The sequence below is a fragment of the Ciconia boyciana genome, chromosome 27, assembly GCF_034638445.1.
Source record: "Ciconia boyciana chromosome 27, ASM3463844v1, whole genome shotgun sequence".
NCBI lineage: Eukaryota > Metazoa > Chordata > Aves > Ciconiiformes > Ciconiidae > Ciconia > Ciconia boyciana.
Genome location: NC_132960.1, coordinates 2,099,010 through 2,117,968, shown reverse-complemented (window position 1 = coordinate 2,117,968; position 18,959 = coordinate 2,099,010). Strand labels below are relative to the sequence as shown.

Below are 18,959 nucleotides of genomic sequence, written 5' to 3'. Positions count from 1 at the left end.
TATCGTAATAAATCTGTTTCCTCATTATAACAAATGAACTTTCCTACACGTTGTTTCCTGGCGTGGTACTTGGTTCAAGGCCATTTAGCCCAGAGACTGAATAGTTCCTTCAGAGTCCTTACCATCTGTTGGGTGAGCACACAGGAAAGCATGCAACAGAAACCCTTCTGCAAAGGCAGGTTTTTTTGCCATTTTTTATATAAACTACCTGGTTTGCTCTTTATTGTTCTCTAGAACATTAAAATCAATTACAGCCCATTACAAACTGTTTGCTTGCTCGATTTCTTTTGGTAACTTGAAGCAATATGATTGAAGGGATGGGAGGCAAACAAAGGCAGAGACCTTCTTCTGTGCTCTTTTCGGAGCGACACAGATTGGTTTCCAAAACTTTGGATTCTCTCCCACAAACAGCCCACTGCGCCCAGGCAGAGCTTCTAACACAGAGGATAATTTGTGACCTATCAAATGCCAAGGCGAGAGCAATCAGACCTCTCTCTTTGGGGGTATACACTCATTATCTACAGATGTCAGGAGGAAATTCCCTCCTGTGCACTTGGCTAGATGAATTACGGGTAAGATGCGGTCACCTTCCTTTAAAAGAGCAAAATAATGGCATGAGCCGGGGTACTTCTTCCACGTCAAGAGGGTAAACCCCATGACACCGGGGGGGGGGGAAATCAGAGAAGAGGTTTACAACCTTACTGGGCATTGGCAAACGTATTTTAGGGCGCGGTTTTGTACCAGGTGCTTGAATATTGTACCCCGTTCCCGAACGGGTTTTACCTTCCCTTGTGAAACCTTGGCTTGGCCTTCGCCAGCATATTGAAAGATGCGGCTAGCACAGCAGATTTGAAAACTGACTTGGCGGTGAGAGAGAAGGTCGAGCAGAGCAATATAATAGTTTGGCATCCCAAAAAGGAGATTTACAAGGTATTACAAATAAAACAACCCAACTGTACATGAGGCAGCTGTAATTCCATCGAGGGAATCTGGCGTTTTTGTTTAAGGACCTGCTTAGTCACAAATCTCAATAATAAAAAAGGCAGCCAGGGAGGGGGGGGGCATGGGGAGGGAGGTGTGAATTTCATTTTATTATTCAGATGTGTGATGAATTCCTATTATTGGAGTAGACAGACTGTGAGGAATAATAATAGGAACTGTAAACTTTGGAAGTTAACAGGAAAAATCATGTCGCCTCTCTGCATTATACACAGAGCGAACACCTGTCTGCAAGGGCTGGGGGACAGCGAGGATTTTCACGACCACATTACTCAAGCTCTGAGTCACCGTAATGAGTGAAAATAAACTGGCTGTGCCAGGCCCTGTACAGCACGTAGTTGTGCCTCACCGCACAGGCGAAGAGCATTTCAGAGACCCAGGAGATGGGAAGCGGGAGGCAATCGGGAAGGACAGCGCCTGCTTTCTTGGCTTTTGTTTTCTCCCCTTTCCTTTTCGTATCTCCATCCATCCCTGCCTCTCGTCCTGTTAATCTAGGCAACGCTAGGGGACTCCAGCATCCTCCCAAAGTCTTTGCACAAATACCACAGCGTGGAATTGTTATTGCAGGGATGACATAAGAATCCAGACATAATGTTTAGCTCCCAGGCTGATTATAATGAAATAGGCAGCATTAAAAAAAAATGAAAGAAAGAAAAGAAGATAAAAAAGAGGCCTCCTTAGTTCCAAACCTGAGCCAATTTGATGTGAATTGCAGAGAATGAGATATAGAGCCCCATGATGTCATTTATAGAGTCTGGCCTTTTCTGACTCTGGCTTTGCTTTCAGAGCAGCAATAGTTTTTAACTTCAAAGAGAATATCAAGTGCTTGGCATGCTGCCTGGGAGCGGGTGGAGAGACGCTGGCCCGCGCTCCAGGGAGAAGCGGAGATATGGATCTCTGTCAAATATTCCACACTACCGAGACACGGAGGGAGATGCGCTACCTCCTTCCCTCGGCGCTTTCGCACCGCGGTTGCCCTCACTGCCTGGTTGCCGGATATTATAAACCAGGTTAAAGTGCCAATTTACAGTGCAAATTTGCAGGTCTGGCCTGGGTGATCCTCCTCCCTGTGGAGGCCATATCAGCAGAAGACACAGGACCAAGGTCTGTCCTGTCCTGCCGGGGGCAGTCGCTGAAGGGTGACAGAGCAGAGACTAAGATGAAGACTCCTTTCCTTTACATCTTACGCAGGTTTCATCTGCTTAGACCTACTTAAAGGGTAGCAAGGACCAGTAAAAGTCATCACTCACCAAGATAGCCCTGTGTTTTCTTCTGTAGTGCAGTGACGGGGCAGTCCTTGTGAGCCAGCAGGAGCTGTTTAAGTTGAGCAACTTCGTTCCTCAGTAGCGTAACTTCATTCTGAGATTGAAAAACAAACACGCACATATGCATCACTCACGCTCTTGAAAGCAGCCTCTAGCAACGGCAGGACATTAATTTATGTGCCCTGCAAACGTACAATTTGTTGTCTAATTTGAGATGCCTCTGGCCCAAGAACACCAAACAAAGTTTCTGGGTTTGGGGAATTTAGTATGCAAGACAGGGACGGCAGCATTTCCCTCCAGCAGCCCCCACCGCTGGCTGGAAAGCCCCTCGCTATGTTAATCACCAAATCCTGGACAGACATTTGCCGGAGCCCTCCTGCTAATGCCAACTGCTTGAGTCAGACACTCCGGCGTGCTGTTGGCTCCAAAGGAAAACTAAACAGAGCGAGAAGCTGAGTGTATAACCGGCTCAGCCCACACCGGGCCGTGGGGAACACCAGAGCTCCTCCAAGCTCTTGGTACCTCTGTGAGCTTCTTCTGTCAACCAGGTCTACTCCCCTGAAAACTTTGTGCAGCGTATTATTCCTCTATTGAAATGTTTGGAGAAACAGCTGAAACCCAGTCAATTGTATTTCACAATTGCCCGAGGAAACAGTTTCTATAATTATCTTGGGAAGAGAATAAAAATACTACAATCAGTGCTATTGAAAAAAATCCCACCGCATGAGTCACTAGCCACCAGCGAAAGGAAAAGCCCAGAACGGACACGAGTTCAGTCTTTGCAGACCCTTCAATCCTCGGCCAGTGCTGAGAGCATTAACAAGGGGGCTAATGGCAACGGAAGTGAAGTCTGTATTTTTCGATGTGTTGCACTTCTGCTAGGCACGCTGGGGGTGCTGCCAGAGAGCCGGGGAAACCCAGCTCTTCACAAAAACCAGTATGGCTGCGGGCCGCAGCTGCAGAGCCTCCCTGCTCACCCCTGTGCCAGGTCCGCCATGCAGGGAAGGGAACTGGGACTGCTTCTGCTGACCCCGTGCCAGCAGAGAGCTCTCCCTCGCGTAGGGAGGTTTCCACTCTGCAAATACAGCTGCTTCCTGGGGCCTCTGCGCTCTGCTCCCGAGGCTGGCGTTGCTCCTTGAGCTACGGCCTTGATGGGCAGAGGCAGAGCCCTTTCGAGGGGGACACGGAGAGAAACAAGAGCACTGAAGCGCTCTTTCCCCGTGGCCTGCTTGAGGCAGAGGATCAGGATGGAAAGCAGGGAGTGAAATCTAGGCACAGAGGCAGCAATCCTGCTCCAGAGAGCAGCATCCGAATGCACGTTGTCTCTGCAGCACTGGGAAGATGTTCCCTCCGGAGCGACGGTCCTAACGCTGGCAAAGGGCTGTGCTCAGCCTCCACGGTTACATACTCACGCTCAGCTGGATGTTCTGGGTCGTGAGCTCCTCGGCTTTCTTCTCCAAGGAAGACACCCAGAGCTTGCGTTTCTGACGGCAGCGGGACGCGGCAGCCCGGTTCCGCTCCAGGAACCGCTGCCGACGCTCATCCGGGTCTTCGTCAACTGTGCGTCTCCGTCGCCCGCCGGTGCTGGGGGTGGGCTGGGCAGGGGAAACCTGGAGATGGGGCACGTAAAAGAGAGATCTTGAAAAGAAGCTCCGGTGCAGGCAGGCAGACACACGCTGGCGTAACCAAGGTTTGGCAGAGGAGATGCCAGCTCTTGCGGCTGGGGCAAAAAGGGATTTGCTTTTGCAGAGCAGCCAGAACTGTACAGGCTGGGGGGCTGGACCAAGGGCAGCCCTGGCTGCAATGGGGGAGCTGGGGACAAAGCCCCTTTCACAGGCGTTTCTGGCAGCCCTTCCTCAGCTGAGTCTGAAGTGCCCTGCAAACTTAAGGTGTGAATCCACATGAACTCTCCCAGATCCTGAACCGGGTGAACGTGTGAATGTCAGGGGAATTAGTTAAATCCCAAACTCCTACAGTCAGCTAACGGCATGTAACTGACAGCAGAAGTTTCCTCCCCTCCATGATGAGGAGCTAATGTGGTAAATGACCACGGGCAACGCAGAGAAAACAGCCTTCCTTTTAATTTCACTTAAGAGAGATTAAAAAGCACTTCACACTGCAATGCCTTAGGAGATTCCCACATGGCCAGCGACCATGTATCAGCTGACGGAGGGTAACTTCCAGCTGCAGGGCTGGGAGCGCTCGATCCTGCTCTGACGCATGTAACCACGCACGGTCAAAGGGTCATCTCCATTTGGGTTCAGTAACTCCACTTGGGTTTGGTAACTCACTCGCGGAGCACAAATGACAGTTTTTGAATGGGTGATTTGCTTTAAAAATTAATCTGGGTTAAATTTTCCCCGAATGTCTTCAGCTAAACAAGCTCTCAGAGGCAACTGGTACAAAAAAATTTCGTAACGCCGCACATTTCCCGGTTTTATTTTGGGAGAACAAAGGAAAAGTCAGCGAGGGCAAACAGTCCTGCAGACACAGCCTTGCCGGCACTTCTGCAAGGGCTCTGTAATTACACTGCCACAATCGGGGAGTGCAGTTACACTTCGGTACTCGCTGTCAGGCAGCATATGGATATTAAACTTTTGGAAGCCTATCTAACTGACGGAGCAGGTGGCGATCCTGATGGAAGGCTGGCATTTGGTTAGCTGGCAGGAGCCAGTGGAGTTGATTGCCTAAGAGGGGAGCGTTTAACCCCAGTAATTGAGCAGGGAGAAGAGAGGGAAATATTCTTTCAAAACTCCAGACCTTGTCAAGCAAATTAACATGTTGCTGAAGTTTTCTGCCTGGTGGTGTTTGAGAGCATTACTACTGAAGCGGCACTGAAAAAACAAGGTTTTTAACCCATTCTGCAAACCAGGCAGCTGCAAGATTTTCCTCCTCTTTCTCCGAGGCCCAGAAACCCGCAGCACCTCCAGCCCAGCCTCGCGGGCTAAGCAGCAGCAGACCTGTGGCTGAGCTGGGGAAGGGGCATCAGGGTGCTGGACAAGTATCTGACTCTGCTCCGGACGTGCAGTCACCATCGTGCTGGCTGAGCCCACCACCAGGTTGCTGCCATTCAGTGAGGAAGATGCCGTCAAGCTGGCCTTCAGCCTCTGTTAAAGGAGAAAAAAGGATGTCAGGGGACCTGTTCTCCATGCTGTTAAGGCTTTAACCAGCTCCTCTATCACCCAAGGAGCCAGGCCACAGGGGAACAGGCTCTTCAGGGACTGCGGCTGATTCAAATCCAACTGAAAGCCATCACCATCTGGCCTACCCAAAGACAGACAGTGGCTTCCAACTTAGGCACGAGCGGACAGGTGTTTGCATCCCAAAATTGCTACTGCAACTGGCACTGATCCGCTCCCCAGCTGGCAGGCTCTGCAGAAACACCACGGACTGAACAGCCTGCAGAGCCCAACTGTCCTTGAGCACCCACAGAGGGGTCTTTCTGGGACGGAGAAGGACCTACGCGTGATCAAGACCACGTCTTGCAAGTTCCTTCTCTGGGCAGCCAGACGCAGGCCAGCGGGGCAGGATGGCTGTTTCGTGCCTCAGAGTTGAAGATCTCTCACCCCACTTGTAGCTCTGATCTGCCCATGAGTCCTGCAGACACCTAAACAGGGTGCAATGGGAGCAGTGACAACGCACCTGCAATGGTGAGCGGCACCGCTGTAAGAGGCAGGTTTGCAAAAGTCTCGACCCTGCCTCAGCCAAAAAGCCAGGGGGTTTCGCTGCTCTTTGTTCGCAAACTTAGTTTTCCTTCCCCCTGCTCTGCGTGCACCTAGTTTGAGCCATGAAGAGCCAGGAGAGGAAAATTCTTTTGTAAACTTTTCGTTAAAGAGGTCTACATGAAAACTATTACCAGGATCCTTGGATTACAGCGCAACATCTCTTCTCTTGGCTCTGCCTTCCTCAAGCCCACCTCCAACCCATCTGTTATCTTGGAACTAGAAGCACCAGCTTTACAAAACAGCCGCGTTTAGGATGGGGCTGAGGTTTGTCTTGACAATAGCGTGCCTGCTCTGCCTGCCAGAGCCGCAGCACTGATTAGTCTAATATTCCTGGTGGCATTTGCAACACCTGCTCTCGGTGCGGGGAGGCGCAGCGCAGGATTTCGGAGAAGCAGTGGCTCTTCGCGAAGGCTGCAGGGAAAAAGCCTCCAGACCGAGTCTCTTCTGGAGGAGCTAGCAAAGACTGAGGGACAACACTGTGGACGTGACACCCTCCCCGGCATGTATTTGGACACTTACCATTTTGGCTTCAGAGTGCATTGGAAGTCCTGATGGTGAAATGGACCCGCTGCTGTTGATGGGCGGCCCAGGAATACCGGGAATGTTCGGCACCATGGACATCGGCCGAGCCAGCTATCGGGGAGGAAGCAATGCATGGGTTTTGGAAGCCGAGGTGCTTTCACGAGCGTGCTCCGCGAAGTGGCTCTGTAATAATTCCCCGACTGTGCACATTTATAAATCTTGACAAACGTTCAGCATTTAACTACTGCCATCAATTATGCCTGCTGTCACTGAAGGCCAGCAGCCACTCCTTTGGTGGCCACGGTGGCTGTTTCGGAATCACCCAGCCATACCAGCCTAGCACTGAGGGCAGCCCTAAAGCCTCCCTTCTTCCCTTCCCTCCCAGAGGGCTTTTCCCCACCAGAACAGGAGAGCGGATGGAGAGGGAGGGTACGAGATTCCCTCTGGTTCTCTGCCCGGCTCTATTGCAAAGTTGCCGCAACACCAAGGGTAAGTCACAGCATCCCCTCCTAAACACGGAGAGCTTTCTCCCTCACCAAAGAGGGGAAAAAAACCAGAATTTGCGCTTGCTTTTATAAGCCACTCAGGTACGCTGTTGCAAAGCACTACAAACGCTGTTTCAAACGATCAGGAAGGTGCGAAGATGTTTCCGTGCCCACAAGCTATGCCGAGCTGCCTGTGGTCTGCCTACTTTGACGTCAACATTCCTGTTACCTGAGGCAGAAGGTTTTGGCCATTACTCACTCAAAACCCAAAAGACATGCCCAGCAGGACAGACAGGATTCACAGGGGCTGCTTGGTCGGGAGCTGAAGCGCTCGGAAGATGTACAAGCCACCCACCAGGCAAATCTGCTCATGAGTTCTGCACCACAGAAAATTCTCCGTATGCAAAAAGCACAACCCGCAAGGCTGATATTCAGACAGCTCTTCAGCACACTGGCGAGGTTAGGGTGGCTTTCCTGGCCTGCAAAGACGAACATGTTCTCTGCAAGCTCGAATGGTTTCAATTGAGGCACGCTGTTCCAAATGGAAGCAGCTAATCAGGGATCCTACCGTTCCCAGCCCTGGATCAATGGCATGAGCCATCTGTCCAGGCAAGGCTTTGTTTTTTTCCAGACTTATTGCCCTCTAGTGTGATCGACATGTTATTACTACCTTGCCAGAGCTGGGCCCCCTCCTCCTCCTGCTCTTCCAGTCGTATCTTGCACAGAGGGGGAGATATATTTTAATTTTTACAAAATGGAAGTGTATGCGTATATTTGGCAGGGGAAAAACACTGTCCCCTCCTCTGTCACGCAGAGCTGTGTTGGAAGTTTCTCTCACCGATATAACAGAAGGCATCTGTACGGGAGGGCCTGGGAGGACGGGCATGGTCTGTCCGTTTGCAAGCTGCACGACAAGTGGAAGGGAACCTGTGGGAGACCTGGAGAAACAACAAGTCAAGTTCTCATGGATTGTTCCAAGTTTATGCTGTCCCAGCAGCCCCATGAGCTCAAGGGCAGAAGCTCGAATTAATTCTGGTTAGTGGATTTGGGCTCATTTTCCCATTTCTGAATGGCACGTTCTGAATGGGTGGGTGCAAAGCCTAGCTGAGAGTGTGTTAAGGTAACTCAGCCTCCCGCACGCTCGCTGCACGGCAGCCAGCACGTGCCAATGTCACGCCAAGGCGACCCAGGCTGCTGCTCCTCGCTCGGGGCTGGCAGTGATGCTGATGGTCAGCGTTACGATGTGCCCTGCTTAACTCCTGGGCGTACATCGGCTGGCGGGAACACCATGGCTGCTAAAGCCCCGAGACACGATGCCCACCTGAACGGACAGAAAAGCACATCCAGGGGCTGCTGCAACTCCTCCTCGGGGAGATTAAAAGTGCCCTCCTGGGCTGAGCCTGGCACCAGGCAGATGGGGGATCTGGGCAGTGGCTCCTGCCTACCAGTAACTTCTTGGCCTGTGAGCCATGTCTGCTGAACTCCCACGAGAGGGTTTGCAAGGATTTAGCTTTCCATTAACAAGAGCTTCTGACTCTGACTCCAGAGAAAACCTCCTAAATATGGAGTCAATGCAGGGCTGGCTTGTGTCTGCCCAGACAATGGCTCTGGGAGACGGGAACGGCCCCGCTCACTGCAGGCTGGGGGAGGAGGCGATCGCGCCGGAGCCTAATTGTGACAAATTAAAAATACCAAGAACTTTTTCCATTGCAGATCACTTTGCAGCAAAAGGCGGCGTTTCTGCATGTGGTGACAAACAGGCACACACACCCCTGCCTCCGCTTCGGAGCGTCACAAACCTCACCGCGCTCTGGCTCTGACCCTCCGGACTCAGGCTTTCTAGGAGAACAGAGGAAAAGCCAGAGCTGATCTGCTCCAGCCGATGGGGAGAGGAAGGAAACTGTCCCTGCCAGCAAGGGCTGATCTCCTGCTCCTCCTCAGCTCATGACAGCGCAGCAGGGAGCCGAATGGAGGCAGAGACGAGCCGGGAAGAGAAGAGCAGAGCTTCTGGGAGCCTGACTTTGGGGGAGGGAGAAAAAAAATTTGCTGCTGCCTCCTCTGCCGAGCCCAGCGAAGGGGTCAGAGGAGGCTGGGCTGCCTGGGATCCATCCTCGGAGGAAGCTGCGCTGGCATGGAGTAACCGCAGGGTGGGGAGAAGCAGGGGATGCGGGTCAGAGGGGGGAGTTCATTGTGCCAATAACTCAGGCTGGAATTTTTAAGGCTGCCTTGGGAACGCGAACGCTCGACTCTCATTCATTTCTATTGGGCATCCCAAATCCTCCAGGCTGCTTTGAAAATCCCAGCCTAACAAGGCGAGTTACAAGGAGGTCGCAGCCTACCCTCCATCTCTGTCACGCTGACAACCCCACCACATCCGCAGTGGCCCTAACACAGGGACCCTCGTTAAAGCTGCAGCCCAACCTCTCCGTAGAGCATGTTCAACTTTCACGCCCTAGGAGGGATCTACCCCCGTGGGCTGCAAAGGGCACATAAAATCATATTAAAGTCTAGCTTACTCCAGTTCTGATTTTTTCATGCCTCCAAGCACAAGGGGACTCGGTTCCAGACAGCCCCACGAGTCTCCGCCTGTGCGGGGTTACAGAAGGAATATAATGCCCTTTCAAAACCCCAGGACAATCACTTAACCCCTTAATGCCTCAAGACAGGATTTAAAACTTTCCATCAGGAAGTCTGGATTGATGGTGCCTGAGGGTCAAAGCAAAAACGCACACAAAAATATGGACTGACAGCCAAAAAGAACGGCCTGGCTAATGCAAGGAGCCAGCCTCAAACAAGGGTAATTAGAAAGAGGCCAGGACCACAGCAAAAAAGAAGCATCCTGACACCAAAGAATAGAAGTGGGGCTAAATATACGTCTCCTGAGGGCTCATTGTAATGTGTTTCCTGCATCCTTCAGGCTCCTTCCTTTTATGTGCAGGGCCAGAGCTACCTAACAGTGTGGCAGGCTCATAACCGCTGCAGCGAGGGCTCTGGAGCCTCCGATCCAGATTGTTAAAGGGGCAAAAAGGAGCAGGTCATTAGATCTGCTGAAACAAACAGCTCCCGAGGCAGAAGCTGACCATGAAGGAGGCCAGCAGGTTGCAGAAGAGGTTACACTTCAGAGGCAACAGCTGTCTGAGAAAACCCAAAGCCATTAAAGATCCAGACAATTTCCTACCATCGGTTTAGCTGAGCTCTCTCCACCGCATCAGGCTGCAAAAGCAACTTGGGAGTCCCCAGTCAGGCCACGCTCCCATCGTAGACAGCGAGCGTCATGTCAACGTGACTGGGGATTGGGTTTAATTTCTCCCTGCGGTGAGTTTTGCCTCGTTTCGTTACACTACGACAATTAGTTCCTGCTTTCTGCACTTACACCCCATTCTGCTTTTGTAGACAGTGCTGCAACGAGGCCCTTATGCCCAAGCAGCCGCAGCCGGAATTGCGGCACCTCAGTTGTTCTGACAATCAAGGAACTTATTTAGGTACCTAATTACTGCCCAGGAAGCCTGACGGTACGGGAGAAAAACCTCAGCGCATGTGTCCCTCCTCTGTACTTACCCAAGCTGTCTGTTGGAAGGGGGAGCCTGGGTAATGACAGAGGTTGGGGAAGGCAGCGTAGGGTGGAGCGGGTCGTAACCCAAGTGTAGTGGCAGCGAGCCTGGACGCACGATGGTTGGAGTAGGCGTAGAAATGATTACAGGCTTGGAGGTGATCTCCTGAAGAGGATCAACAGACAAAAGGAGACACGCTGTTACTTATTAGCTTCATAATCACCTGGCTGTCTCTTCCTTCTGACGGCTTAAAAGCAATTTAGTGAAAGTTAAGCCACCTTCGCCACAGAAACGGAGGCACAGAGCGGAGCGACTTACCCAAAGCCACACTGATTTGATGTCAGTGCAGGGAACGGGGCACAGAAATTCAGACTCCTGCTGCCTGCAGCAGCCACTGGGCAATAATCCCCCTCTCCAAATTACCGCTCCGGCCCCAGCTAGCGTCTCTAGAGTGGGAAGTTATTCAGATGAGACTGCGTCACCTGCAATAATCTGCTCTGAATCACCAGCCAGGACACGGGGAGCTGGTCTGTCGGAGAAGATGCGTTACTTGTTTGGCACTTTCGCCCTGCCAGAAAAGCATTCCCAGGGTGAACAGCAAGGCTTTCTACGTTAGCCAAATCCATGTGGAGACTTAAAGGCAGCAAACGTGTATTTTACCGAACAAGCTTTTCTCTTTCTTTCTAGAATGAGGGGAACCTCACAAGCCCAAATCAAGCCTTGGTACCCAAATGGAGAAAAAGCTTGTTCTCATCCAGAGAAGGAGAGACCAACACCTCCACAGGGCACCGTCGGGGAGACCTACCTTCTCCTTGTTCTGCGGTGACTGTGGGTTAGACGCAGGGCTGTCCGGTGGGGAAGAGTCCACCTCCACCGGCTCTTCCTCCTTTATCTTGATGTCTGGGGTAGAGGGCAGAGACATGTCCAGGGCTCCGGCACTCTACAGAAAAACCAGCCACGGATTGAAAGGACAATTAGCTCATATTGTTTGTGAAACATTCGGCTGCTCCCAGAGGAAGAGCTACAGCTCTGAGCTCTTGCCAAATTATTATTATTTATTTGTACTGAAGTAGCATCTGGGAGCCCGAGGCGGAGAGCAGTGCCGCGCCGCGCCGGCCCCGTCCAAACAGAGACGGAGGCCTAGGAAAGACGGTCTCTGCCCCAGATGGCACCATTTTGTGGTTTCTCAGTAACACACACACAATTCTTTCCATGGGTTAGGGTTGGTTGGTTTTTTTTTCATAAAAGAGCTCTGCTAAGGAGAACAGGTAACAAAGCCAAATGCCTGCGAGTTACAGAAGGCACTTTCATTCACAGAAGAGCTGTAAAGCATTGTATAAATCAGCCTGAATTATTTTATTACCCGATTATCAAAAGCAAACAAAGAGCCATGCAAGTTATTAAATATCTATGAGCGCCCCATTAAAATAAAACCCAACCATATGCCTGAACCTGGCAACTTGCCACCACCCTGGGTTCCAGCAGTGCCACGTGCCCCATTTTAACCAGTTAATGACTTGCTGGGGACGAGAAAAGGGCAGGGTGACAACAAGGGAGGGGGACAAAACTGAGCAGCCACCTCTCCCCTCCCTAGACCCGGAGGAAGAGAAGACCTGGGAGAAGATGGCGTACGGGAGCACTGGAGGAGCACGCATCGAAGCGAGACTCCAACTGCAGGATGCTGCATTCAATTGGGCTCCAACAGACCTCGCAAATCACCCGGTCCCTCCCTCTGTCCGGGGCAGGAGAAACTCTCCCTAAATCAATCCTGACGGCTGTTTGTCCAGCCTGCTCTCCCTCCCTCCACAATCAATCCCAGCGCTTTCCTTCACTCGCCCGACTGCTGACAGTTTGTCCTAGCATCTAACCTAAACCTCCTCCTTTGCTTGCATTTTAAGTCCTCTCAAGGGAGGGAAAATTGCGGCAAGAGGGTAAATCCGGGCATCTACGGATGCTCTCGATGCTCTCGAGTGGGGTGCGGCTCCAGCGCCTCGCTCTGCACTGATTTACGCAGGAGCTTTGCTTGCGGTAAGTGCAGTAACCATTTACCTGCCCTCTTAAGCAGCGATGTTGCACTGGGAATCACAAAGGAGAAGGGATTAACATGCAGGAAAGTTTCAAACCACTTAAAGTGCCTCCAGGGAAGCTCCTGCTGTGCCTATGTTTTTAATTAACATGCTGGTGTGGAGACCACCCTTGGAACTGGAGGACAAAACACAACAGCAGCAACTGGGCTCAATGCGGCCAAATGCTGAAAGCATCTCAGAAATGCAGCAGGCAGCTCTGGCCAGGTTCGGTGAGTGACAAGCCATCTGGGCCCGGGGACCTCGCCTGTGCAGAGATTTTCTAGGAGGGATAATGCTTTCCCTAAACGCCTGAAACCACCCCAAGCTTCACGCCGCCCCGTTCGCCTGGCTGCTGGCAGAAATATTTAGACTGCAGTCATCCTAAAGCAAAAAAGGAAAACATCGAACAGCCTAAGGATCTTAGCTGCAGCTATTAGGTAGCGCAGCTCAGGAGATGGGTGGTCTTACAAATAAAATGACTGGCTAGACTGTGGGCTGCTCAACCATTTATATGTGAAACCACAAACGAAAAGCTACCTTCTCCCAGCGCTCGGGGTCTGGGCTGCAGAGAACAAAAGGCAGGGAATTCAGAGCATAAAATGCCACGCAGCCCCGACAAGGCCCTGCAGCATACCAATGAGAGAGATCAATTTATGCTTTAAAGAGCCCTGTTATTAGGAGAGTGGGTGAAAGACAGTTTTCAGTTTTAATTCTGAATTCCTCCGTTCCCCATCTCGGTGAAGATTTACGCGGCTGTGCTCCTGCAGTTTATTTCCGAGCAGCGCCGCTGACTGTGAGCGTATGTACATACATATATCAATTTAGTAAATGTATGTGCCAGTCTAAGAGCCCAATACGCATCTGCTGTTCCTCAGATCCTGGAAAGGGGGGGGGAAATGTCCTTAATTAGCTGCTATCTGACGAGATCCCGTTGTCCTTCAGACCCTTGTGCTCCTGAGGTTGGCAGGGGCAGCCTGAATCGATACCGCTTGCATATGAGGGAGCTCTTTGTTAGAAAAAGCCTCGCTCCTCCATGGAGCCCCTCTCTCTATTTGCATGTACCGTGACACCGTTCAAATGCCAAAGGATTTGAAGGCTGAGCTCGGTCCCTTCCCTGCCGATTGCACCTTAAAGGCATCATCGTTAAGGATCTTGATCCCCAAGGAGGCTCTGAGTGCATTTTTGCTCCCATCCTGAACACTTAACAGAGTCCTGCTCTTTTCCTGCATCTCCTTCCCAAGGTGCGAGGTATTTCAGGTACTGCCTTTTTTTTTTTTTTTTTTTCTTTTTTGAAGTGAAAAGCCAAACGAATAATAAACCATTAAAATCCGCTCTCACCGGGCCTTGGATTGCAGGATAGCCAGCCAAAGTCACCCGAGTTAAAAAAATAAAGTCCCATGTAAGCCAGCATATTAAATCTGAGACCACACTTAGTTACCCTACAACATATGCCTTTCATCAGAACAGCACCGTCCCCCCTCCAGCCCCCACAATATGCACCCGGCTCAGTTTTATGGCGACGGTGGCCTTTGCCTCTTGCCTTTTTCTCGTCATCCTCCGCAGCTTTCTTGAACTCGTGCTCAAAGGAGCTGGCCAGTTCATTGAAGAGTCCCACTTCTTCGCAGTTCTTCAAGAACCTAGTTGGGGTCGGAGTCTGATCTGTTTGGGTTGTAACACCAAGCACCGGTTAAAGAGAGGCTAGAGAATTCATTTTAACCACCCTAGTCCTCTCCAGGGACCCCTAGCAAGTCTGGTCTCTGTTTTGTGAAAGTCTGGATGCTCTTCTGCTAAGGTGTGTGTCGTGTTTGCAAAGCAAGTGACAATTCAGAAAGGGGAAAATAATTTCTTGTTGATTTTGTTTCTCTGGTAAACGCTGTTTAAAAAAACCAATCATTGCAGCGAGAGGCATGCAGTGATTTCTGTGAAATCGCTGCCTTTGGGTTGTGTCCTGTCCCTCTCACCCCAGGGTTTTGCTTGTCCTCATCTGAATTGCTGCTGCAAGGAAGGAAAATAGTGGGGTTTGATGTCCCTGAAACAGCAGATCTTAAAAATACAAAGTGATGAGAGGGGAACGGCTCATCGGAGCAGCTCCACTGCTGATGTGAAATAGAGCTGGGCAGAGTCGCTTCCCTCCCTGTGCCGGCTCCGTACATTAATGCGCATCCTAGGACAGACGGCTACGTGGGAGTGCTAATAATTACCACCGCTGTCCAAAGCAATCCCTCTGGGGCCCGTTTTCCACCATATTAACACATTGAGTCATGATCTCTCTGGCCACCACCCAGGCTATAAAGCAGAAAGAAATCTCCCCACTCCCAGCGAGCCTCGTTTTTCTGCGTGACGTTAGGTCAGGAGTCCAGGTACTAGCGGGAGCCCGGCACGAGCACATTACACCGAAAGAATCCATCTGGCAGAAAACTACATAGATTTTTAAGCACAAAGAGGATCCCCGGGATAGTTTAGCCTGACCTCCTGCATAAAACATCGGCTGTTTGGCACGGATGCTCCCCGTTCGAGCGCAGGAGCTGGGCTTGAGCTGAAGTGTCTACAGAAAACATCCCATTTGATTTCAAACCGGCCAGTGGCGGAGAGTCTTCCGTAGCCTTCAGAAAGCGACTCTGGTGATTACTTCGCCTTGCTGTTGCAGAACTACACTTTATTTCCAGCCTGACTTCAAACCCTACCTATTGGTTTTGTTAATAAAGCAAAGGCCTCCTCTGAGCGCACTTTGGTTCCCCCCAAATCTCTCTTCATTAAACCAAGAAACTTTGTCAACTAAAGATCTCAGCAGGAGGCTGTTTTTCCAGTGCTTTAATGGCTCTCAGGGCTCTTTTCGGACCATTCCCCATTTAGCAATGTCCTTCCGAGCCGCGCACGCCAGCCCGGGGCCCAAATCTCCAGCAGAAGTTTTCACAATGCCACAAAGCAAAGCCGTATAACCTCTCTCGTCCTACCCTTCCCCAATTCGTACCTCCAGGAATTGCAGCAGCTCTTCCGCCCACAGCATCACCCCAGAAGTGCACGTTCCCATTTAAATAAGTCTCTCTGCTGCCAGCTATAACCAGCAGAGAGAGAACAATTCTTTACGATTCTCTTTAGCTTAACCACAGAGTTACGACAAGAGATGTACGCTGAATCCTCCTGCTCATTAACACATGGGCTGCTGCCCTGGACTCAGCACAAAGCAAGAGGGAGGGAGAGAACAAGAAAACCCAGAGACAAAATGGTGGCTTAAAGAAAAAAAAAAAAAGGACATTAGGAATGTAGGGCAATAACGCCCTAGATCTCACTGCTCAAAGCCAGCATGCTTTATAGCCCTCGCAAACCCCCCGGCAGCTCTATCTGCCAGCAAGATCTCAGCCAGGGAAAGCTGGTGTTAAATAGGCTGGTCTTGCACTGACCACAGCTAAATAAGTTTGGGGTTTTTTTTGCTTTGTGGCTTACCCCGGAGCAACCCACAGAGCATCAGCCCAGAGGAGCTGGGAGAGGGGGCTAGACCTGCCCTCGCTGCTCTTCCTTGTGCTAAAACTGAAGCGTTTCATCCCACCCACAGTTTTACCGGGGAGAGTTTGTGCACAGGAGGAGTATATACCTCCGGGAGCTGCAAAGAGGAGGACTTTTAATGGTGCATCCTTGTTAGAGCAGGTGGGACTTCAGCTGGAGATTGGACCGTACCCCATTTCTGCTCCCCCATCACCGCCTGGCCAGTTTATACCCTGTGTTTATCAAGCAAAAGCTAACCCTCCCGCTGTGCACCCTGTTTAGAAAGGGGGTGAACTGAAGGAAAAACGACCTTTAGGAATCCGAGGTTTCTTTCAGCCCCTGCCCCAAATTCTTCGCCATCAACTCCCATTAGCCTGATCCCATTTGAAATTAATTCTCCCTCTGGGAGCCTGTTTCGTCTCTGTGAGCCCTCCCCTGGAAGAAGCTTTCTGCCCTTCCAGCAGGGGCTGTGTGAGCTCTCTTACGATCCTACCCACATCTACAATTAACTTGAAGGCTTTAAGAAACCAACTAAATTGTTATTTCCTTCAACATCAAATTTGGGCTGGAGATGAACCTGGGAAAAGGGTGCCAGGCTCCTGCAGCAGACGTTTCGTTTCCCCTTCTGAACTCTCAAGGCTTCAGAAAGCATTTCCTCCTCTCTTCTTGTTCGCAGCAACAGCCTTTTCATCCAGCGGTAACACAAACCTCACGCCCTTTTAAGCAGCCCGAATGAAAGGGGACTGACAAGGCAGGAGAGTGTCTGTAACCGGCAATGATCTGCTGCCAGACAACAATATACATTTTTTTTTTCCCCCCCAATCTTATAAAGGCTGCATTGACCGTGCACTGCCAGAGCGCCTCATTTGGGCTCTGTAAATGCACTCTCGGCAGTAGCCAGTGCACTCGATGGCATTTTAATTTATTAACTGCTAGCCTAAAAGCTCAAGAAAATTGACACCTGGGCTGAGGAGAGGAAGCTGGGTTTGTCAGATTTTGTTCATCGTCCTCAAAGCACATGCAGAAACGTGAAAGACCTTTTGTCCATAAATCTTCCAGTCTTAATAAAAAGGGTGAGAGCTAAAAAAAAAAAAAACCAAAAAAAAAAAACCCCACAAAACCTGATACTACCATAAAAAAAGGAAAAAAAAAAAAGAAACTTGGAAGCCTCTGGCTTTCCTTTCCTCCTGATTAAATGCAGATCACAAGAGCTTTTTATGGGAGGTAGAGACGTTTTTCAGTGCATCTGGTCCCTGGTATTAATCTTGCAGTCATGCTATATTAATGTGCACCGTTTTCAGAGCTGGCCTGGATTGAACGCCACATACCTGCTATGATGACTGAGTCAGTTCGAGCAGGGCCGAATTTCAATGTCATCTCATGCTTATGTTTATGAACTGCCAGGTGGTCCTCGTTTGTAAACCTCTGAAATGAAACAATTTAGAAAATCGTGAATAAATGCATTTTGTGTTTTACGGGTACATCCTGCAGCAGGGTGGGGGAGAAAGCCGCCCGGAGAGCAACTGTAACACAATCGCTGCCGAGCATTAAGCAAAACCAGAGCGGGACAGATTGTTTGAGAAGCGGTGTGTGAACACATTGCTCGAAATGAAAAAGCCATTACATGGGGCTTCTGGGGAACGGGGGACAAATATTTTTAATAATCTATTTTTTTAAGCGGTGGGGCCACGCGGTGGCTGCAACCGATCTAGGAAATGCAAATCTGCCCCGCTCGGCGAGATGCGCCGCTTTATTGCTGGCTAATGGAGGGATGAATTAGATGCTATTAGGGGTCAGGAAACTTTTTTTGGATGGCGTGCGGCAGAGCTGGCACCCGCCTGGCAATTCAGGCCGTGGCTTTATGGAGCAGGACGGAGGCGGCTGCCCGATGTCCCTGCCTGTGGCTCTTTGCGATGGCACGGAGCAGCCTGAAGCATGGCTGCAGTCAAACCTGGGGGGGCGGACGACACACAAGCATTTCACGTGCCGTAAAGACGCTGTCTGAAATTCCACCTGCGGGAGAATCGCAGGATAAAAGCCCAGCCGTGATGGCTTTAGGGATGTGCTGGGTGGGGGGCTCACATCCACCCCGCGAGGCAGGGCTGGGTGCACGGGACCATCGTTGACATCCCAAAAGGGCAGTGTTGCCCGTTGCAGGGCTGCTTGGAACGGCTGCGCCAGCCCCACGCATCGAGCTTGAGGAAAGAGGGGGGGGAGAGGCAGGGACGGGGTTAAAGCAAATAATCATAAAGACCCGAGGATGGATTGCGCCTCTCCTGATAGACTGCGACAAACCCGGAGGCTGAGGGCATTGCACAGGCCGTACTGCAGGATTTTTATGCATCCAGGAGCTGCGCAGCATCGGGCTTGTTGTTTCTAGAAAGAGCTGCTGCTGCAGCAAAGGAGTTCTGCCCTTTTCCCCTTCCTTTTTTCTCTCTCTTTACACCAACCAACAAACAAACCAACCCAAAGCCACCTGTTTCTGCGAATTAGCTCAAGCGTGACACCCCGGGTTGGCTTGCTCTTTCCGATTCTTATTTACGACTCAATTTTTTTATCGAGCAAAGCTGCATTTTCCAGGCTGGAAGCTGCCGCAGCACCTTCCCGGGAGCCGTGTGGTGGGGGGGGGACGTTAGCAGAGGCAAGGGACAGCACTGCCGAGACAACGGGCACATCCGCACGCGTCCCATCGATCTTCCCCTTCGGTGCAATAACAAGTGTATTATGCAAAGAGTCCTTCAAAGACGTTGTATCAGAAGGTGCTTTTGATGATGACTCGTAACTAGGGCTCAAATTAAAAGAAATTAGAGCTGGTGGGTCTTAATACACTTGCAGGGAGAAAACCAAAGGTTTTTGCCCGCGT

The 18,959-nt window shown here is 50.8% G+C and overlaps 1 protein-coding gene across 9 annotated transcripts in view; it reads right to left on the bottom strand.

Annotated features, from left to right (window-relative positions):
* Positions 1 to 18,959, bottom strand: part of LOC140644543 (cyclic AMP-dependent transcription factor ATF-7) — a 70,556-nt gene that overhangs the window by 6,166 nt on the left and 45,431 nt on the right. For 8 of the 9 annotated variants that reach the window (XM_072847472.1, XM_072847478.1, XM_072847473.1 and 5 more), the window contains 9 exons: positions 17,425 to 17,521; positions 14,154 to 14,272; positions 11,353 to 11,487; positions 10,555 to 10,712; positions 7,835 to 7,934; positions 6,509 to 6,622; positions 5,225 to 5,371; positions 3,677 to 3,874; positions 2,250 to 2,358 (listed from right to left, as the gene is read on the bottom strand). In XM_072847472.1, the coding sequence (XP_072703573.1) occupies positions 2,250 to 2,358; positions 3,677 to 3,874; positions 5,225 to 5,371; positions 6,509 to 6,622; positions 7,835 to 7,934; positions 10,555 to 10,712; positions 11,353 to 11,487; positions 14,154 to 14,272; positions 17,425 to 17,521 (1,177 nt within the window). Of the gene's footprint in view, positions 1 to 2,241; positions 2,359 to 3,676; positions 3,875 to 5,224; positions 5,372 to 6,508; positions 6,623 to 7,834; positions 7,935 to 10,554; positions 10,713 to 11,352; positions 11,488 to 14,153; positions 14,273 to 17,424; positions 17,522 to 18,959 lie in introns of those variants that run through there. The other variant, XM_072847482.1, reaches the window with a different exon arrangement.